A 21719-nucleotide genomic window follows, 5' to 3' on the forward strand; every position below is an offset into this window, starting at 1 on the left:
TAATTACTGTGTGGCCAGCTCTGAGGGAGACAAACAGTTGGAGCCTGAGAAAGAGAGTATGTGTGGGGTGTGGAGGTTGGCAATACCATGTACTTTAGACTGGGTGGTCAGAGAAGGTCCTGAGACTGAGACTCAAGGATTGAGGGAAGAGCCAGAGTTGGGGGAACAGCATGCGCAAAAGTCCTGGGATGGGGAAGAGCACGTGCAAAGGTCCTGGGACAGCAAACACCTTAGCCCATGGGGAACTGTAAGAAGGTAGCTAGAGGGAGTTCCCTGGTGGTCCAGTGGTTAGGACTCGGCGCTTTCACTGCCATGGGCCCCTGTTCAGTCCCTTGTCAGGGAACTAAGATCTTGTAAGACATGTGACGCAGCCAAAAATAAACCAAAGTATCTAAAGTAGAATGAACTAGGGGGTCTTGGGGGAGAGGGAACGAGGAGAGGCCAGACAGATAGGCAGAGACCAGTTCATGCAAGGCCCTAAAGACCCCAGGAGGGAGTTCGAATTTTGTTCTCTGTGTGCTGGGAAGCCCTCCTTGAGGAGTATAGGAGGTGTGGAGTGATGTCTTCTGATGTACCTTTTAAAAAAGATCCCTCCAGTTGCTGTGTGGAGAATGGACTGCAGTGTGGGTTAAGGGTGGATTTTGAAAAAACAGTTAGGAAGCTGCCATGATAACAAAAGAGCAGTGGTGTTAGTGCTTCATGCCTTCACCTCCCCAGCCCACTGCTCCTTCACCCTGGCTTCCTATCTCCGAGGCCCAGCTCAGGTCCTGGCATGCAGTAATCATGCAATAAATGTTTATGACTCCAAAGGAATAACTTCCTTTGTTAATCAAGAAATGACCATTCCCCACATCAGGACTCTGCCACCAGATCAATTTTAGTTTGCATGTTTTTTGTTCATTATTGTTTTAATGTGGCTCTGAAAAATAATACATGCTCATCATAAAATATCTTCGAACATCACAGAAACCCATGAGCCAGAAAGTGGAAGTCCCTCATCATTCTGCTCTGCAAACAAACATCAAAAACCGGGGGCAGGGCTTCCCTGGTGGCGCAGTGGTTGAGAGTCCGCCTGCCAATGCAGGAGACTCGGGTTCGTGCCCCGGTCCGGGAAGATCCCACGTGCCGCGAAGCGGCTGGGCCCGTGAGCCATGGCTGCTGAGCCTGCGCGTCCGGAGCCTGTTGCTCCGCAACGGGAGAGGCCACAACAGTGAGAGGCCCGTGTACCACAAAAAAAATCAAAAAAAAAAAAAAAACCGGGGGCAATATTGTTCATATTCTCTTCCTCCCGTGGTCCTTCCCTTGGTTTTGGGATTATGCTGTCCACAGTATGCGTGCGTTTTCTACTTAATTATATCTGGGATTTGTTTTTTTTCCCATGGCAATACAATGAATCTGCTTCATTCTTTTTTAACCTGCCAGTGGAGCTGACTCTTCCTAGTCTAATGGTGAAATCTTCCAGTAACACACACACTCAGTGTATACAAAAATGCCCCCTTTTTCTGTTGCTTTTCTGTCTGGGCGAGGAATAAAGCTGAAGTAGTGTTTTGTCTACAGGACGCTTTTTTCAGACCTGGAGAACAATGGTTGAGTCAACCGGCGAGGAGCAGAAATGCGGTAATCCTGTTAGCCACACTGTGCTTTGAGGCTGTCAAGACCTCTCTACCTTTGCTTACTGCGATCCCCCGCTTCTCTGTTGGAAGCCTTTCCCTTGGTACCTGTTATTACTTCCTCTCTGGCGTCCTGGCTCTTCTCCCCGTGTCCAGTAATTAGCCTGGTCCACCTGATCTTTTTGTCTGCCCTCTCTGCAGGCAGTCTGGCCGTCAGGACCCTGGGAAAAGCGAAATTCCTCTGCCTTTGTCAACACAAAATCAAAATGCCATCTGCATTTCTCGAGAAACATTTTTTTTGACAAAGGAGTAGCACAGAAAATCAAGCCATCCTGGCCTCAGCAAACAGTTTCACTCATTCAGTAAATATTCCAGCCATTGCAGGCACAATTTTTATTGCATCTTTTATCTAATGAATACAGGAGACTGACTGCAAATTAGCCTTTAAAATATTTGTGATTCATCATAAGAATGATCTCAGGGTTCTTTTTTTTTTTTTTTTTTTCCAAAATTATTTTTAGCGTTCTGAGCTCACTGGACACTCTCTAATGTATATTGCCTGGGTCAACCAAAATTCTAAATTTCTGGTCAGCCCAGAAAAGTCAAGACAGTGCTTACAAATCTGATCATAATCTTAAGTTACACAATTTCTTTGTATGTCCTAAATCCCACACGTATTGAAGGATTATTTGAGCAGTGAGGAATCAGGGTGGGGATATGTAGGACTAAGTGTTCTGAAAAGAATGAAAATCATAGAAAACATGATGAAAATAACTTGCCTGTGTAATGTTACACACTTTTTAGAAAACCAGATGATTTGTGTTGACTGGCTGTCCCCTACCCCCAACCCAACAGCGCTCTGCCTCAAGTCGAGCAGGGATTATCTGATCCATTTTACAGATGAGAAAACTCAAATTCAGAGAAATTAATCCGTTTGAGCAGGATACCCTGCCCTGTGTGCAGGGAGCGAGCCCGGAAGCCAGGGCCGCTGGCTGGTTCAGGCCACCGTCCTCTGTGTTGTGTTGGGTCCCCAGACACTGGCTAACGATGACAAGCTCTTCCCCCAGTCCAGCTGCGGTGAAGGGGAAGGCACAGCCAGTGTGACGTTTTCCACTCACGTGCGCTCATTTTCTGAAGACAGGTTTAAATTTGTTTGTTTTTTTTAACCCCAAAGTGCCCCTCGTCCAGACACAACAACAAGGACAAAGAAAGGCAAGACACTGAGCACACCGTGCTTATTTTCTCCCCCAGGCCTCTGTCTCTTGCTGCAAACAGACAAACAACGTTTGTGCCCGAGCCGGGTTCATGTCCAAAACCCAGAGAGGACTTTTCACTATTACTAAAACAGGACCTGCCCCAGGTAAGCAGCTGCGTCGCACTGGCCTTGACCTAAGGCTCCCTGTACCAGATCTGATCAGCAGGGCACCCATTCCTTCACAGGGAGTCTCTTTGGAAGGAGTTAGGCATTGGGGGAAGAGGGGATGCAGGCAGGTATTGTACAAAGAGGAGAAGACTGGCTCCCCATTCAGGGGAGGAACGGCGGCTCTGGAAATGGACCCCGGGGCGGCCTATCACGTTGGCCTGCCTTCCAGACCCAGAGCACCTGCTTTGGGCAGCCAGCTGGGGAGGGGCTTCTCATGCCAGAAGTGTGCCCATGCGCATACCCCAGGTGCCCTCCCAGGCGCTGGGGGGAGGCGGGGCACACAATACATTCTGATCCTTGGACACTCGGCTGCAATATTCCTTTCCTCCCATGTCTACAAAGCGGCTTCATCATCTATCATCAAATGATGGGAAATAGCTCTGTTCACAGAGTGCCTACTCAGTGCTAAGTTTTTCCACGCGGTCCTCACACATCTGTCCTCATAGGGCCACACTCTTAGTCCTGTGTTTCAGGTGAGGAAATGGAGGTCCAGAGAGTTGAAGCAACTTGCTCAGCATCACACAGCTAATAAATGGCAGGCCTAAGCCCAGAGGTGTCTGACTGAGGAACCTCTTAACCCCGTCATCCCAATGTGACTTCTGAAGCCTCCAGGATTCAGGAACACACAAGGGCTCACCTGCAGATGTTTTCCCTGCCGGGCTGGGGAAAGGCATTGCACCTGTTCTGTGCCCTCAGACCTCCTCCCCACCCCAGCCTTAGTGAAAATTTTCCAGAGGGGTCTGATGACATAGCAGTCCATACTCCAGGACCACTGGTTAGACTAGACCTTCCCAAACAGGTCCAGAAGACCCCCGAGGGAGCTCTGGTCCCCAGAGCCCAGAGGAGGAGCAGGGAGGGTTTACCTCTGCAATCATGCTTCTCGGATGGGGGTGTGGGCAAAATCACAGTGCATGTCAGATTTCAGCAAATCCAGATTAAAGTTGAGATCAGTCTGAGGCTGAATAACAAAACCAGCCCTAATTAGGAGGCTAAGCCCGGCTAAAGCTCCCTGCCTTGCATCACCACAGGCAAAACCCCACCTTGTTTGTTTATACAGGAGAATAAAGCCAGCATCCCTGGGGTTTGGCCAGAGGTTCCACCAGAGAGCCCCTGGGAAGTGGGCAGCTCCTCCCTCTGGGAGGGTCCCGAGGGGCCCCTTGTAACACAGCAGGAAGGGGAGAGGTGGGCACCAGCATCTTTTAAGCTCCTACTGTGTGCCAGGAACTTCCAAAACCCCATGGAGGGTTGCCTGGCACGTATGTGCTCCGAGAGTGTGGGTTATTATTAATATTATTATATCCCCACTTTACAAGCAAAAATGATATATAGAAAACAGGTGACTAGTCCAGGGTCCCACTGCTGGATTTGAATCCAGCTCGATGCCAGGACTCTCGCCACATCCCCCAAATTTGCCAGGGGCCACAGCCTGGGGAATCTGCTTCTCTGAGAGAAACAATCTGCTTTGACCTCTCAGAAAAACGCTGTGGTTTCTGCTTCTCCCCCTTGTGGGAAGAAACCAGATGTGGAGCCATGATTGGCATCCCTGCTGGGTTCCGCCCACTCAGAGTGCCCAGGCTCAGAGGCTGAGGGCCGGGTCTGGTCTGCCTTCAGTTCTGAGCAAAATGCTCACCTTTACACGTTGGCTGGCTGGATTTTCTAAAGTCTGGCTACATCAAACACAAGGCCAAGCACTTCCCCAACATCCTCCTCTCTATTTCTCCTTAAAAACAAAAAAGTTATTAGATCATGGGGAAACAACTATGGTAAAGTGTCACTTGAAAAACGTGGGTGACACGATCAAATCCATGCTGTGGGCCCAACACCATGAGACAGTGTCCAGTGCACGATGGAAAGACTGGGGGTAAATACAGCAGAGAGTCCAATCCTGGTTTATTCTGGGCCGTGAGAGCATGAATGCCTTTCCCCCTTGCTTCTGCTTTTTAACATTTTATAATCAAGCATTGCTTTAAACTATTTTTTTTTGGTAGGGGGAATAAAAATAAAAAATAAATATATGTATATGTAAAAAACCCAGAAAGATAATTTGAGAGATAGATACCAGTATTATAAATGCTGCTAACTGGACATTTGTTTTTTTTTTTTTTTAACTTAAGCATATATTGGGACCATCTTTTCATGTTATTAAAAATCCTCCTAGAACATCTTTTGTTAATGGATGCATAGTATTCCATTACCTGGTGGTACCATCAGTTAAGGAACAAATGCCCTCTTGCTGGCATTTAGGTTGTTTTAAATGGATCACTCATATAAATAGAGTGGGAGCAAACATCCTTATAGCTCACAACTTGTGTACAATCAAGATTATGTCCTTACATAAATGGCCTAATGTGAAATTGCTAAGTCGAAAGGTATGTAAAATATTTAAGGTTTTTGATATTTGTGACCAAATTGCCCTTCAGCACAGAGATAATTTATCCTCCCGCTTCTATGAGAAATATGCTTTCCCTCACCTTTGCCATCAATGAGTATTACCATTTCAATAAAATCTTGCTAATATGTCCCATATTGTTGTTTTCAGTGCTTTTGCAATGAAAAAATCGATTTTATTTTTTTAAAAATTAACTTTACAGTGGTTAGAAAATTTGAAATATTTTTCCCACCCACAATGCCACCATTAATATAGTTTTTCCCACTTTTCTGGGTTCCCACCTATTTTTACTCACATGTATCCATTTGCACGCTGATGTCATAGTATATACAGTATAGACTGCTAGGCTTTATTTTACTTTTCTCGCTCACCTTTATTTTTGAGAACATTGCCATAGGCTTCATGGCCTTTGCATTTACCCCCCTCAGGGCTGATATTCCACCAGATTAGGCTGTTTTCCCATAACTGTGCCCTTGTACTTGGACCTTTGGGCTATTCATCGTTTCTCACACTGTAGCTACTGCTGTTGTGTACATCTTTAGGCTTAGAGCTTTTCCATTATGTTGAATAATTTCCTTAACTTCCAAGTAATAGGAAGCCAGGGTCAAAGTGTGCAGCATCTTGAAGGCCTTTGCCTAGTACTGCCGCTTTGCACCCCAAAATGCCTGCCCCCATTTACAGGGTTACTTGCTCTTTAGCGTGAGACTGCTCCCTCTTTACCCCAGCTCAGATCATTCTCTTCTTCCTTAAAGCTTTGTGCACAGCCAAATTACTTATATTCTGACAGTTTCTTGAGACAAGGCATGGTGGGGAAGCATGGACCTTGGAGAAAGGTGGGTCTGGGTCCACATAGTATGTACTCAATAAATATTTGTTGATTACATAATAGGTACTGAGCAGCTACCATGTGCCAGGAACCTAAAATGTTCTTCTTCTACCATAGCCTCCCAGTTGTTGGAAGAATTATTATCCTTAGTTTATGGAGGAGGAAGCTGGGCTTAGGCCCTGGTTAGATGAATGTCCTTTGGCAAATTACTGAATATCTCTTAGTCTATTTCCTCATGTTTGGAATGGAGGTGCTAATACCCACCTTGCAGGGCTGCCGTGAGGATTAAATGAGCCACATATGTGATGCACGGACACATGTTCTCTAAATGGTGAGCGTTATTTTCAGTTATTCCAGGCCCCTTCTACTTGACCATCCTGGAGTGATACTGCCTTATAGTCATTAAATGTATTCTTACTGCTTTTTATTTTTTTGAGAGGAGTTCTTTATTCTGTTTTAAAATTTCTTTCTGCTCAGGGCATTATAATGTCAACGAATCCCTTGTGAAGCAGTCGCCGAAGATATTAATGTCTTGTTTTAAATCAAAAACTGGCCGTGGATTAAAACTGACGTCGACAGGCCCAGGACCCGGTTATTACAACCCAGGAGGTCACACCGAAGTTCAAAAAAAGACTCTTATCCCGTGAGTCCTGATCATCCTGATCTTTCTTCTGAAAGGTATTCTGGGGAAGGACCAGAACCTGGGGAGAAAAAGAAGGGGTGTCACAGCTTGGCAGACACAGGCCGAGTTGCTCTCCTGGGGCCGTTGCTGACACATAGCAGGTGCTCAAGAAATACTTGTTGAATACGTAGTATTTACTGAGTAACTATTGTATGCCAGGAACTTAACATCTTCTTCAATGATCATAACAACTCTATTGTAGGAATGATTATTCTTACTTCATAGAGGAGGAAGCCAGGCCTCAGCGAGGCTGAAAGACTTGCGTAAGTCCACACAGCTAACTTGAGATGCACCTGGGACTCAGGCTCAGGACTGTTTGGACCTTCCAACATTTCCCATGATGCTGTACTCTCCTGGTGCTGATATTATTCTATCTTTATAATACAAAATCTCCACTGGGGTGGCAGGATATACGAAAGTGGTGAAACTCTCATAGCTTTGTACTGATAGGTTAACAGCCTAGACTTTGGAGTTGGTCAGACCTGCTAGATTTGAACGTCAGCTCTGCTATATTCATGCTGTGTGACCGTCAGCACTGTGCTAACCCCTCTGAGCCTGCATGCCCTCGATTGTAAAGTGGGGATAATTTATCTGAAAGTTGCTTTCTGATTTAAAAAATATATTTGATATAGTAGGTACAAATAGTGAGTCAATAACACAAATTTTAAAAGACAGGGATTTGTGTTACTGTTTTTAATCTCCTGTACATTTGATGTTACTTTCACCTCAGAGGCTCAAAAATTCACGGGGCTTAATATTCCTCAAATGGGTCTAGAACTTCTAGAGCTAAGTGCCATTAAGGTCAGCCGTCCTGTCACTCTCAACAGGATTGGCTGTTGTGAGGGCTGACCAGCAGGGCTGGGACCAAGGGTATAGCCACCTGGGAGCCTCCAGAGAGGTCACCTGGGAGCCTCCAGAGAGCTCAGGCAGCTGGCTGGGCACAGAGCCACAGGGGGTCAGGAGGCTGGGTGGCCCGGGGAGGCTGGCAAACTGGGTCTACTCGGACCATGAGCCCAGGGCAAGGGGTCAGGGGTAAGGGAGAGGAGCAAGACATGAGCCTGCCGAGTCCAACCCAGGACCTGGGGAAGGGATTCAGACCTCAGATGGAGTCCACCAGCTGAGTCCCTTCTGCCCTTCGGATCTGGGGTTCTGCAGGCTGACCTTTCATAGGCTGCAGGACTCGGGACCGGGGCGGAAAAGTCTCCAGGAACAGGCTCTCTCCAAACGTCAGGGACTTCCTGCCTCTGGGTCGGCTTGGGCACCACTACACACAACCTTTCCCTATGCTGCCCCCAAATGGAGTGGGAGAGAGGATGGGCTTTGGGGTTAGCAGACCTGACTGAGAATCACAGCTCTGTCTCTAGCAGAGACTTCCCCTCCCTGAGCCTCCATGTTTCCATGTATTAAGTGGAGATAAGAACCTTATCTCATGGGGGTTCTGTGAGGATTAGATGAGGAAGTGCTTGAAAATAGCTCTCACTCTTCTTATTACAGCAGCTATTATTCTATATCCTAGAGAGGATATGTGACGATAGAGGATGCAGCTGTTTTGCGGCATGGAGGCTCAAGCCCCCACCCTGACTCTGGAAGCTTCTTCAGGGAAACGATGAGAGGAGGGTGAGGGGCACTCGGTGTTTAACCGCCTTCCCCAGAGCGGTGTCATTTGGCCTGCGTCCCGAGTTTGGACGAGTGGTTTGAAATAGCCTCATTTTATGGCATTTGCATCTGTCAGTCAGCAGGCTCTGGAGGTTTCTGGTGCTGTGCTGAGGGCTATGGGGGAGCTCACATGGACAGAGCACCATCCATACCTTCAGGCTCACCTGGCAACAACTCCAGAGCAAGGCAGAGGAACGTGCCACAAAACGCCGGATCGTGTGGGCCCCAAGGTTGCGTGACCACACTCCCCCACCAAGGGCACCAGCTTTCTGATGGGAGCAGTGCAGTAGTGCTGGTGTGTCTGCGGGTATCTGGGGCACACTGGCTCTCTGTGATGCTTCGAGAATGGTGGATCCTGGGTTAATAAACCTAGGAAGCACTGCATACAATCCCTCTGCCCCCGGGTGCATCACAGTATACATGAGCTTATTAAAGGCTCTGAGAAGGCCCGCAGTAAAGAGACCTGTCAAACCCAGTGTCTCTTAAACTTGGGTTCACCTGGTGAGTGGACAGTGCCCCAGCCTCCACGGCAGGCTCTGTGGTCTGGGGCTGCTCTCAGCGCCTCCCTGGGCCTTTGTTTCTCCATTTGTGAAAAGAGGGGAAATCTTTCCATTTCTCACACTCTGTGACCCCAGCTTTGCTCACCATGTCACTTCGGAGAGCATACGGAGGCAGTGAACATGGGGCCAGGCAGGACCCACAGAGGAAGTCCAGTATATATTGTTGAGTTGGCATGGAAAGGGTGAGGTTGAGAAATCTGTAATTTCATTTAAAAGCAAAGAGGTAAAACTAAAGTGTGCTGTTGGTTATTCCAAAGTAGCATCCATCTGTTTATGTGGGACGATGGAGCAAGGGATGTAATATAAAGAAGAGATACAGCCGGATGCGATAGTATCGAAGGAGTATCCAAACTCCAGTCTCTCAAATTCAAATTCTGTTTCCTTTCCTGTGACCCTGGAGGGAGGAGAGGGGCAGGAGCACCTGAGGGCCCATCCTGGGGTTGTCAGGCCCCAGAGAAGGTCTGCGTTGTTTCCTCCCCATCGATATGTTGAGACTTTGTCTACATCAAGCCTAATCATGCTCAGATCTCCGGGGGCTGCATGGGGCAGTGGTGGAGAATCTGAGAATCATCACAGTGTTTCTTTTGTGGAAGCACGGGCTGCCCAGGTGTCACACGCATGTGACAGGATGTGAGGCCTGCCCTTGTTTCTCTTGCTTGGAAGTGTGTGGCTCCCCATTCATGGGTGGGGTTCCAGTTTGCAAAGATGGTATTTCGGCTCTGCTTTCTTCAGGATGCAGGGAGAACGGGGGAGATGTTAATTCTCGCTGGGGTCACTGGTGCCGTGTTACCGACCCCTGCTGGCCTCCTGAGCTGGGAACCGGCTGCAGAGGCCGTGGCACTGAGGGCATAAGCACAGGCAGGGAGTCGTCAGGCCGCTGAAACTCCCGCCTTCCCCTCTCACCAGCCCTGGGAGGCTGGGGGTAGGGGTGGAGGGGGTGTCACTTAACTCCCTGGGAATTCAAATTCATCCTCTGTGAGTTGGGGCAAGCACACTTTACAACACGCTTGCAAGGATAAGAAAAGATGACTCACATAACTCACCAGGTCTGGCAAATTGTAAACTTTTGATGTGCGTGATTTGTACTTTCATCGAAACGTGTGAGCGAGCCCTCTGCACTCACCTGATGTTTCTTGAGTGGCCCCGCAGCACAGATGCTCTGAGAGGCTGTAGGGTCATTGGCGTGGCCGTTTCTGGGCTCCTCGGCTGAAGAACACATCACAGAGTGTCTTTGTTATGGCCACGTTGCTGACTCAAAAGCTAAGAGGATTTACCAGCTTCCGGGGGTCTTTGGAGGAGGCTATCAGCCAGGGTTTCACTTCTGTAGGTCTTCAGCATCCGTCACAGCGCTGACTCAGTGGATCAGGGTGAGTCAGGGGAAGGGCTTTTGGAGATCAGAATACTTCCTCCTAGGTGCTGCCTTCCGACTCACGCCAGCAGGGAGGTGAAACACCCACTGACATCTTTCTAACCCTTGATCTGCTTCCTGGAGTTTTTAAACCACTGGTTTTGCTCAGACACGCTGTCCTGTCACAGCCAGAGCCCCATCGGCCCCACTCCAATTTGGGTAATTACGTTGGACCCACCTAAAGTTCCCCTGGGATTTCCAATTAGATATGGGATGCTTCTTCCCAAGCAGCTGTAATCTGTCACCCACTCCCCTGTTAAACAGATACCGCATTCCACCCCAGAGGCAATCGGCTGCCCTTTAATGATGAGAAAAAAATTGCCCCTTTATCCCTCCCGACCCTGAGAATCCCTGAGGCAGAGTGAATCTGTGCCTGGGAGTGTCCCGAGGGTCTCGGATGCCCTCCCCAAGTGACCTGCTGAGTCCTCTGAGACATTCACTATTCTTTGGTGATTTGCAAACAGCTCACACTGGAAGCTGCAAACACAACTTAATCCAGCTGTGGCCAAGTCAGAGCCTTTGACAGATGTTTTCTTCCACGGGGCAGGACCAGGTTGGCTTTTAAAACTGGGCGATGAGGCTCATAAAAGCCCTGGTTACAATGCACTGTGGCTGCCCTGGGTTTGATTCAGTCTGACCTCAGTGATTTGCCCAGCCCCATGATGACATGGAAGGACCAGCCCTGGGTGATGATAAAACTGTCAGGTGGGGTTCAGATGCCTGGGCTCGCCTACTTGCTTCAACCCCTCTGCTCCTCTCTGCAGTTAGGCAAATGTCCTCGGGAATAGGGACCAGGGCCTCAGTGATGGATAAGACACCATCCCCTGCATTAAAGAGCTAGACAAGTAAAAAGCATAGAAAAGTAATGTGTTTTGTGCAGAGAAGAGAAGAATGGCTACAGTGTATTGAGGGGCCAGCTTCCAGCCCTCAGAGTTTTCACAGACTTCCTACAGCTTCATCTTCCAACTCTCCCGTGGGTCAGGATTGTTACATAGAGTTTACAGGGGATGCAGACTCTCCCCGGTGGTAGAGCAGAGGGTGGAATCCAGGTCCACCTGACTCCAAAACCCGTGCTCCTCTATGGAGCCCAGGAAGGGAGGCGGGGAAGGGGGAGGATTGTGGCCCGGGGAGTTTCCCTGGAGGAGGTGAGAAGCAAAGAGGGAATCAGAGTTGGCAGGGAAAGGAGGTGCTCCTGGCAGAAGGAACAGCACGGCAAAGGCATGGAGTCGTTGGACAACGCTGTGCTGGGTATTTCTGGTCATTTTTTTTCTTTTGGCCGCACAGGGTAGCTTGCGGGATCTTAGTTCCCCAACCAGGGATCGAACCTGGGCCCACAGCAGTGAAAGCATGGAGTCCTAACCACTGGACCACCAGGGAAGTCCGTGTGCTGGGTGTTTCTGGGAGGTGACCTGGGAGTTAGGCTTCACTGAGAGGCCACTGGTAGTTTTCCTTTAGCTCCTCCTCAGGGCCTGTAACGGGGGTTGGTCGGAAACCCAAGCGAACAACCCAGAATTCAAGGGTGGAAGGAGGCTTGAAGGCGGTCCAGGGGCTTAGCCTCTGGCTCCTTGTGCCCCAGTCCCGGCCCCATGGAGCACGGCTTGTCCCTCTTCCAGGCTTTTGCCCCTGCTGTTTCCTCTGTGGGAAATGCCCCCACCTCCACCTCTTCTACCCAAAGAATTCCTGCTTACCTTTCAGAGCAAATGTTACCTCTTCTAGGGTAGATTTCTGGATTCACCCGGTTGGAATTAGTCTCTCTCACCTCTATTCTAACATTTCATATTAAAAAAAAAAATGGTACCAGTAAAGCACTCGTTAATCTTCATAACAACCCTGGGAGGCAGGTATTATTATCCACCGTTTTACAGATAAAGAAACTGAGGCCTAGGGAGATTACGAGGCTTTTCTAAGGACGCACAGCTGGTGGATGGGGAAGCAGAGATTCAAACTCAAGTGTGTCTGAGTGCAAAGCCTGTGAGTTGTCACCGGCCATGATTGTCACTGGCAGTGGATCGTTAAGCCCTCCGGGGCATTCAGGGTCTGTGTCTTGGCACAGACCAGTCTGGACTCCCCAGAGTGCCTGGCACAGAGCTGCACACGGGGCTGACACTGTCCGAAGATCCGGGGAGCTGAGTTGGTCGGGCAGAGCCTCTCCTGGGCACGTGGATGGAGGGGAGGGTGAGGGACCTGTCTCAGTCACTCTCAGCAAGAATCCGGTGATGGGGCTTCCCTGGTGGCGCAGCGGTTGAGAGTCCGCCTGCCGATGCAGGGGACGCGGGTTCGCGCCCCGGTCCGGGAGGATCCCACACGCCGTGGAGCGGCTGGGCCCGTGAGCCATGGCCGCTGAGCCTGCGCGTCCGGAGCCTGTGCTCCGCAACGGGAGAGGCCACAACAGTGAGAGGCCCGCGTACCGCAAAAAAAAAAGAATCTGGTGAGATGCTGACCCCCGCCTGTCCAGCTCCCTGCAGGCTGTCCCTGGGCAGGAGAGTAGACATCTCACAGTTTCCTCAAAGACTCAGGGTGACCCGGACCCATGGAGTAACCTCATGCAGTGATTGGCTCATTCCACCTCTAACTTCCAGGAGTCAAGCCTGCCTCTCAATGATCAAATTTCCGAGGGTGCTCTGAAGGGGTGTTGCAGCCGGAACAAGGAGACGCCAGCTTTTATTTGTAAGGGGAGAGTGGTGGATCCACATTGTAACCAGTTCTTCCACGCAGACTCGAGGGAAAGAAAGGAGGCAACCTTTTCCCCCCCTTTTCCTGTGGGCACCTTTATCCTAAATATATACATCCAAGCCAGCTGTTCCTCCATCCCAAGACGTGAGCCTCTCGCAGGTTTACGATGGCTGCCAGCAGCCTCCGCTGGCAGTGGGAGTGTCCACCCTGCCGCAAGGTAACTCTGGTGAGAGGCCCCCTAACCTCACTTTCCTGAGGCTCCGTTGCCCGTCCAGGCAGCGGATGGTGGTGCGGCAAGGGATCGTAGTGATAACACAACTGCTTTTACTGAGGACTTACTGTGTTCAGACGCTCTGCTAGGCACCTTACATAGCTTTTCTGCAGTCATCAACCCGCATATAAGGAGTGAGTGTTACTACTCCTTGTTGCCAGGAACAGAGAGGTCCAGGGACTTGGCTGCCCGGTATTCAGACTCAGGTCTGTGTGACTCTAAAACTCGAAAATTCTCCTCTGCCACAATGCCCTCCCCATCTTGCTAGTCACCAAGACTTGAGTTCCAGTGCTGGCATTACCATGAACTTGCTCTGTGACACTGGGTGACTCACTCTCTCTCTCTGGGCACCAACTTCTTAAGCAAAATAAGGATGTTGGATAAGACATCTCTAGGTCTCCTCTCGCTCTCCGAGTCTAAGAATGCCTCTGCTTCAGAAGGTGTCGGCCAAAGGGCAGCAGAGTTCCAGTGGCTGGGCATCCCAGTTCCCTCCTCTGTTTGGATGGGTTGGCTTTGAGCTGTGGTGAGTCCCCTGGGGCCATTCAAGGTTCTGAGAAATCTCTCTTTCATTTTGGTGAGAGGCCTTAGAAGAAGCTTCAGATGTGAGGCAGAAGTGGGCAGCCCTTCTATTGCATGGCCAGGAGGGTAGGACATTTCCTGTTAACAATCCCAGGATTCCTGGGCAACCCAGCGGACCTCTCTGAATCAAGGCCAGATGGGAGGTCACAGCTGGAAGGGACCTCAGAGGTCGTCATGTCCAACCCCCTCATTTTACAGATGGGGAGACTGAGTCCCAGAGTGAATTAGTAACAGAGTGAGGGCTCGAATACAGGTTCTCTCTTTCATTTATTCTCTCGAGAACAGGCTTAAAAGACTCCCTTTCCTGAAGGGGGGAAGACAGACCTGAAAACAACTGCAATCTAAGTGGTGATCGTTATTCAGAGGTCTCTTGATTTCCAACCCAGTATTTTTCCACTCCTACATCCTGCCTTGCCAAAAAGATGTTTAATAAGTTTCTGAGATGTCAGTGCTAGAATGGCCTCTAAAGATCTACTAGTCTTGGGATGGCAAATCCTTGGAATTTGGGATTCCTCTTCCCATTTCCTGGCCATGGCAGACATCACAAGTGGCTCACCAATGCTCTTCCCATAGAGCCCAGACAAGGCCTCAGTTCTTTACATGGAACTCCAGCCAGGCACTACCAAGCGATCAGAGTTGGCACATGGCATCGATGTCTTCTGCCATTCCTGATTAGCTCAACGACATCCGTCATCCACAACGACAAATGTACTGAGCTCTCACTTTGTGCTGGGCCCTGTCCTGACTACTGTGTTTTAGGTGTGTCATCTCCTTTAACCCTGAAAACAAGCCTACAGGGTAGGTACTGTTATGACTGCCCTTGTGCAGGCGAGAAGACTGGGGTCCAGGGTCCCCAGATCACTAGCAGTGGAGCCGGAAGAGGAAATAGGTCTCCCAGTGCCTCATCCAGTCCTGTTGCATGTGGCTGGGCACTGGGCAGGTCCTGGCTATGTCGAAAAACTGCCATTTCTCCAATAGACTGATTTAGTGACATCTTCCCATTTTTGTCTTTTCTGAAGGAGAAACCCCATCCTAACTTTCTCTGCCCAGCCTTTGCCTCTGCCCCCGAAGCCACCTCTTCCAGGCCCTGGGCAGTATGAGATCGTGGACTACACGGGGCCCCCCAAGCACTTCATCTCCAGTGCATCCTTCGTATCCAACACCAGCCGGTGGACAGTGGCGCCGTCCCAGCCAGGCCTGCCCGGCTCGCCTGGCCCAGGTCAGAGGATTGCTTTCAGTGATTGTAAAAACCAAACCTGGAATTGTTTGTCATTCCTGGGCCATCAAATACCACTGATTTATTGGCTGTTTGCCAAACAGTTTACAGGGGTTAGAGTGGATCTAGAAGACTTTTCAGCTTACACTTTCAGAGTATGAAAGGTGGGTTTTTGTTGTTTTTTTTTTAATTTATTTTTTTAAGGTGAAAGGGCTCTTAGAGATGATCCAGGTCAGGGATTTATAACTGAGGACTATGAATGTTTCAAGAGACACAAAGCTGGGCTCCAGGAGGTCTGTGACCCTGAAATTGTCTGCAAATTTGGAGCATGCAGATATTATTTTCTGTGGAAAAGAGCCATAGCTTTTGTCTAAAAAACTCATGTTCTTAAGAATGTTAAATCGTAGGTCTAGTCTGGCGGGGTCACCTCCCAGATGGGGAAGGCCCGGAGAGCAAGGTGTCATAGCCCTGCAGAGGGTGAGCGGAGGGCAGAGGCCCAGACGCTCTCGCCTCGACGCCTTGTCTGTCATGAAATAAAACAGGGCTCCACCTGAGCAGCTCTTTCAAGCCATATAGTTACCCCCAGGATCTGCCTGAGAGCTGATGGTCTGAGGGACTTGTTCCAGTGGGTGGTCCCTGCACTCCCCTGCCTACTTGGAGCCCCTAGCTATTTACCGCCCCCGACACTGGCCAGAGTTTATGGCATTGGGGAATGACAGGTGCGCTGATGGGCTGGTGGCGTGGGAGGGGGAAGGCAAGAGCTGAGGTGGCCACCAGACCTGTGAAAGTCAGGCTCTCAGTGAGCATCACTGATGCTCCCACCCTGCGGAGGCAAAGATGACTGAGGCTCAGTGCTGGCCCCCGAGGCGTCCCCTTCCCTCCACACACACAGGTGAGTAAAATGTAAGGTAGGCGGGACAGGGAGAATATCATTCTCATGGCTCTGTCCTTGGAAACGTAGTGATAAGCCAATAAGATGGTACAGGTTTGACCTACGGGTCATCTGGTCAGTCCAGGCAGAACTCAGCTTGGTCCCGCAAATGTACGAATGCCCCATGGAGTGGTGGTGCCAGGACCCCGGGGACCAGCCGGATCCTCGTCTGACCCTGTTTGGCCCAGTCCTCTAGGAGCTTTCTCCAAGCATCTTCTCCATGCGGGCACCTGGAGTGCAGGTACAGGCCGGGGCCTGCTGCTGTGATCACCTAGGCCAAGGTGGGCTTCCCTGAGGGCCTCCCAGAGTAAGTACATGCAGACATCTGCCTTCTTGGCTTCCAGTGGGCGCAGATCTACCTGGACCCCTCAGCAGCTTCCTGAGGGTGTACCGGAGGCCGTGCGTGGCCCTCGTGAACAAATCAGCATCAACGCAAGAGTTTCCAGCCACCCAGGTTGTGGTTCCCAAGCCCTGCGTGGTCCTGGCTGCTATTGTGATGGCTTTCAGTTTTCCCGAAATTTCTGAACTAAATCAAAGCAAACCCGCATTAAGCTGACACCTTGCTTCTATAAGAGTGTTGCTCTATTCATTTCTTTTCAAATTTCCTACAAAACTCTTTTGTAAATTTTCTTCTGTTAAAAAAGTTAGTGAGTTGAAGAAGGTGGGCAGCCGGAGTTCGAGTCCCGCCTGGGCCAGTTCAGAGCCGGATGACCTAGGCCCAGTCCCTCCCTCCCTGTCTCCCCACATGTCAGGTGCAGGGGTCCCACCGGCCTCACCCGCTCCAACGCCGAGTGCCAGGACCTTGAGAATTGGCCTTTTCTCTCTCAACACTGTCTCTCTGTCTCCTCTCACAGCCACATACAAGCCGGAATTCCCTGGAAAGCAGTCCTTTCTCTACAATGAGGATAAGAAATGGATCCCAGTGTTGTAGTCACCTCATCCGAGCTCAAGGAGACCCCCCCCCGGCCACCAGCTGTCACCCCAGGCACCCCGGACGGTCATTCAGAGAGCGCCCATCTCGTGTGTGACGCCTGATGACTTGGGACGTCCTTGCCCCCGCCTGGTGTTACAGCTGGCCTGCCGTGCTTGTCCTTGTCCTGAGCTGCCCCCTGGAGCGTGGACCCCCACCCCACGGACCCCCGTGGATTCCTGAGCAGACAGAGCCCCCTGGGTTACTTGGCCATGTGCCCTCCGGCCTGGCTCGGCCCGCCTGCCCTCAGCCCTCAGAGCTCGTGCAGCTCAGGATCCAGTAGGAGGTGGCCGATGGCAGATGCCCCGTCTGGAAGCCTGCTGCTGAGCCAGGGCTCTGGGGCCGCAGGGTGGGCAGCGCAAGGCCGCGGCCCCGGCACACTCCCATGCTCTGGCCTTGACCTCCAGACTCCTCCCGGAGTTCCAGGAGCCGGGAAGGCCCACAGGCACTGTGACAGGGACCTGAAGGGGTTGCCTTGCCCTCGCCCCCAGCTCAGCCTCGTGTCTCGCCCTAGGAAGGGCATGGCAGCGTCACCGTGGTCACATGAGCTCATCACCCACTTTCAGGAGAGGCCTCCGCATCCATTTGTTGGCTCCACGCACAAAGGGCAGATGTGGGCAGGACCCTCTGGGGCCAGAGCCCTGGGCACAGCGGTTCTGAGGGACGCCTGCAGGTTCTTACTTTTGCCCGGCCTTTCCCCTTCCCTGGCCTGGTCTCCGTCCCTCCCACCTCATGCTCAAGTCCAATATGATCTTTAATGGATCCTTTCTGGCCTGCCAAGTCGGTCCCCCTCAGCAAGAGGATGAGATTCTCAAAGAACCAAGAGGAACTACAGTTAACCACACATCCCCTCCTTCCCCAACTATCCACGTGTCTTGGGCTCTTGTAAGTGGAAGCCTCTTGCGCCACCTCCCTCCCCTCCGCGTGTCCCTCCCTTGCCCTTGGCTTTCTCCTTTGACTTTCCTCCGTGACTGTTAGTCCAGAACTGGCCGCTGACTGCCTCTCCCTTCAGGGAGGGGCGGGTGAGGGAGAGGGAGGGAGAAGGATGGCACAACGGGTCCAGTTAAACAGAGTTCTCATTTCTCACAAAAGCTGGCCTTGTTGTGAACCTCAGATTCCCGCAAGTGCCCCACTGCTTTGGGATGAGCGGGAGGCAGCCTGGAGCATGGCGCCAAGAGCGACCAAGGTCTGGACCTAAAGGTGGACACCTTGTGCTGAGTCTGCTCAGGTCCTTAGCTTCTCCTAGAGGTCAAGAGTCGGATCCGAATTTGGAGGTTCAAGGTTAAGCACTTCCACGGTTGGGCAGGCAAGGCAAGGGAGCAAAACAGGTGAGGCGAGAGGAGGTCCAGGAGCTGAGGAGGCTGCCCATCTAAAGGCCAGCTACCTATTGCCAGATCTGCAGATTTTTCAAAAGAACCTGGGAAATTTTAAAATGTGAAACTTCTTGATCGGAGATGTTAACAACCATATTTCAATTAAAAATTTTTTGTTCAGGCTAAAGGAAACTCTTCTGCTAACCATCAACTGTCCACTTCGGCGCTAGAAATTCCGGAAGACCCCTTTAAGGCTGACACTTGAAGCTGCACCTTTCTTTGAACCCAGACTCTTGACAATAGGGCCAGACCTGAAGGCCTTGGCTTTTAGGTCCCTCTGACCCTAGGAGACCTTAGCAGGCCACTGGGCTGGAAGCAGCCGGCCCTGGGATCACTGCAGGCAGAGGCTGGCGGGACTGCATAGAAAACAAGACAGGCCGCTCCTCCCTGGGGCAGCTGGGCTGAGCACCAGCAGGTGGGGTCTGTCTCTATAGAAACCCCTCCAAGTGGGGTCAGGAAAGTGGAGAGTCTGGGAAGAGGATGGCCGGGCTGCTCTTGGCCAGGCGGAATCGGGGTATTCCATAGAAGACACGGCTGGAGCTGAGGCCCTGAGCTCAGAGGGTCTGTCTGGGTTGTACCCAGCCTCTCTGAAGATGTCATAGGCTGCTCACAGCCCTGTCCAGCCCTGTGGTTCTCAAGCCCCATCTGTATGGTAGGATCACTTGGGGAGCTGTTATAGAGACTGCCCAGGCCCGACCCTCAAAGTTCTGATCTGAGGTAGGGTCTGGGCAGTGGTATCTTTATTAACATTCTTGGTGTGATTGCAAAGTGTCTAGTTAGGGTTAGGATGTACTGCTAGTATTTTCCTAAATTTAATGTGCATACAAATCACTTGGAGATCTTATTAAAAGATCTCGGGTGGGGCCCGAGAGTCTACGTATTTTTTCTTTTTTTTTTTTAAATTGAGATATAATTGAAATATAACATTGTATTGGTTTTAGGTGTGTTTCTAACAAGCCCCCAGGTGATGCTGATGCTGCTGGCCCATGGACCACACTTAGAGCAGCAAAGGTCTAGTAAATACACCTAATTGTGGAGCTCTTCATCTGGCTCTCCGTGTGTTCATCCAACTGCCTGTCAACCTATTTATCCTTCCCTCCCTCCCTCCTTCTTCCTCCTCATTATTTGTTCATTCCCTCACTCCTGCGTTCCTCATCCATCCTTTTCTCCCCTCACTCACTCGCTGTCTACCGTGCAAAGCTACCTGCAGGCAGGGGATGGCAATTCCTCCAGCCACCAGCTGCGTTTGTAGTGACCCCCGTTTGGAAAGGACTTACCTTCACTCCTTTCACCTTTCCACTCTTTGAAGAAGGACAACCCCGGAATGGCTGCTGTCGGGCTCAGGAGCTGCCCTTTGCTCCCCGACCTTCTCTGAGGGCAGGACAGAATTTCCTCAAGCCTTTCAGAGCTCTATTTGCTTGAGGTCCAAATGGCCTTCCTAGCCACAGATGGCCTCATCTGTTGTCTGCTCGTGTGAAGGGGAGAGAAATGGGCCCTGGCATCTTGGCTGGAGGCCGTGGGTGGAGGTGGATGTGGAGCTGCAGGCCCCACCCCTGAGCTCGGCAGCAGGCTTTGCACTGGTCCCCATAGTTCCCTGTGTGCATTAGTCCAGCCAGACACTGGCAGGTTGCAAAGGCAGCAAGGCCTATGGAACGACGGCCATAGAGCAGTGGTTCTCGACCTTGAGTGCACATTGTAATCACCTGGGGGGCTTTAAAAGTACTGAGGCCTGGGCCCCAACCCCAGAAATTCTGATTTAATTGCTGCAGGGTGTGGTCTGGGCAGTGGGGATAAAAGCTGCCTAGGTGATTCCCGTGTGCAATCAAGGTTGAGAAGATCGACTTCCTGCTTCTGGAGGCTCTGGAAGGAAACGAACAGGTGTGGAACACCTCTGCGTGCCTGGCCACGTGCTGATACTCTGCATATGCTCTGCCATTTCACCCTCACGCGGCACCCAGGGGGACGTAGCAGCGAGGCCCGCAGTGGGCAGAGCAGCTCTGGGTGCTCCATGGGGTCGCTCCAGCAGTGCCGGGCAAGCTGTACTGGAGTCAGAGGCCACAGGAAACATCAGTAATACTGACCTTCATGTCAAAGTTTTGATATTTTATCATGTTTTTTTGGCCTTAATTTCAAAAAGCATCGCATTGGACTGTGACTTAACTTGGTTACTGAGCTCTTTGGCTCCTCTTAATTTTGTGCCTGAGGCTAGGGCCTCACTTGCCTGACCTGAGTCCTGGCCACAGGGCCTTGAGAATTAGGACTCTAGACCTCCTGTCAGAGCCGGAAGGCCCTTGGAGACATCCACGGTTTTCATACTTCTTTTTTTTAAGTTTAGTTCAGACAAAAGTTAATACGAGAAATCTTAGTGTGTAAACGAAGGAAAGCAGAGCTGCTCTGACTGAGTCTGGGGAGGATGCCTAAGGGCTGCATGCTGTCTCCTCCCCCACATTGTAGGGGCCTTTGAGACCCACCAGTGAACCGTGGGGCTCCAAAGATGATAGCTACCCGATGACCCATTTTACAGCCAAAGAAGCTGAGGACTAGAGCTGGTGGTGTGCTGGTAAGCCAGAAGGGCTGAGGGAGGAAGGAAGCTCTGACTTGCCATTTGTTCTCTAGGGAAAATAAGGCCTTGACTTGTAGCATTTGTCAATTCCTGCGGTGTAAACACTCCCTCCAACATACTGACAGGACGTCACTGACCTCAGAGTCGGGGAGAGACGGCTGGATCGCGTCTGTGAGCGGTAGGAGCCGGCAACAGGAAAAGTGAGTTGGTCGAGAGCATGGGGGCAGAACTGGCAGGACAGCGTGGTCACACGGCTCCCAGCCCTGGGCTCTGCCCACTGCCCCAGCTGTGAGGTCCTTAGCAAGGGCATCCTGGGACTTCTTCCCCTCCAGAGTCAGTGATCCTGACGTCATAACGTTCAGCCTGTGGGACCACACAGGACAGGCCACACAGGACAGGCCACACAGGACAGGCTGGGCATCAGGACTCGGCCGCCTTCCATGGTGGCACCTCTGCTTCACCAGGGCCCAGCACTTACCAGCACCCTTCAAGTTCGAGGCAAACCTCTTACAGGATAGAGAAGGAGAGAGGCCTTGTTTACCTTTACCCTCTCCTTCTGGAAGACTTTCACAAAAGGAACTAGTGTAGC

General features: G+C 51.0%; 1 protein-coding gene across 2 annotated transcripts in view; it reads left to right on the plus strand.

Moving 5' to 3' along the window:
- Window positions 1–17155, plus strand: part of STPG1 (sperm tail PG-rich repeat containing 1) — a 49829-nt gene extending 32674 nt beyond the window's left edge. The window contains exons 7-10 of one of the 2 annotated variants that reach the window (XM_029230177.1): window positions 2862–2970; window positions 6726–6891; window positions 15097–15296; window positions 17079–17155. In XM_029230177.1, the coding sequence (XP_029086010.1) occupies window positions 2862–2970; window positions 6726–6891; window positions 15097–15296; window positions 17079–17155 (552 nt within the window). Of the gene's footprint in view, window positions 1–2861; window positions 2971–6725; window positions 6892–15096; window positions 15455–17078 lie in introns of those variants that run through there. The other variant, XM_029230176.1, reaches the window with a different exon arrangement.
- The last annotated feature ends 4564 nt before the right edge of the window (window positions 17156–21719 follow it).

The sequence above is a fragment of the Monodon monoceros genome, unplaced genomic scaffold (genome assembly GCF_005190385.1).
Source record: "Monodon monoceros isolate NGI ecotype Baffin Bay Population unplaced genomic scaffold, NGI_Narwhal_1 Super_Scaffold_18, whole genome shotgun sequence".
Lineage (NCBI taxonomy): Eukaryota > Metazoa > Chordata > Mammalia > Artiodactyla > Monodontidae > Monodon > Monodon monoceros.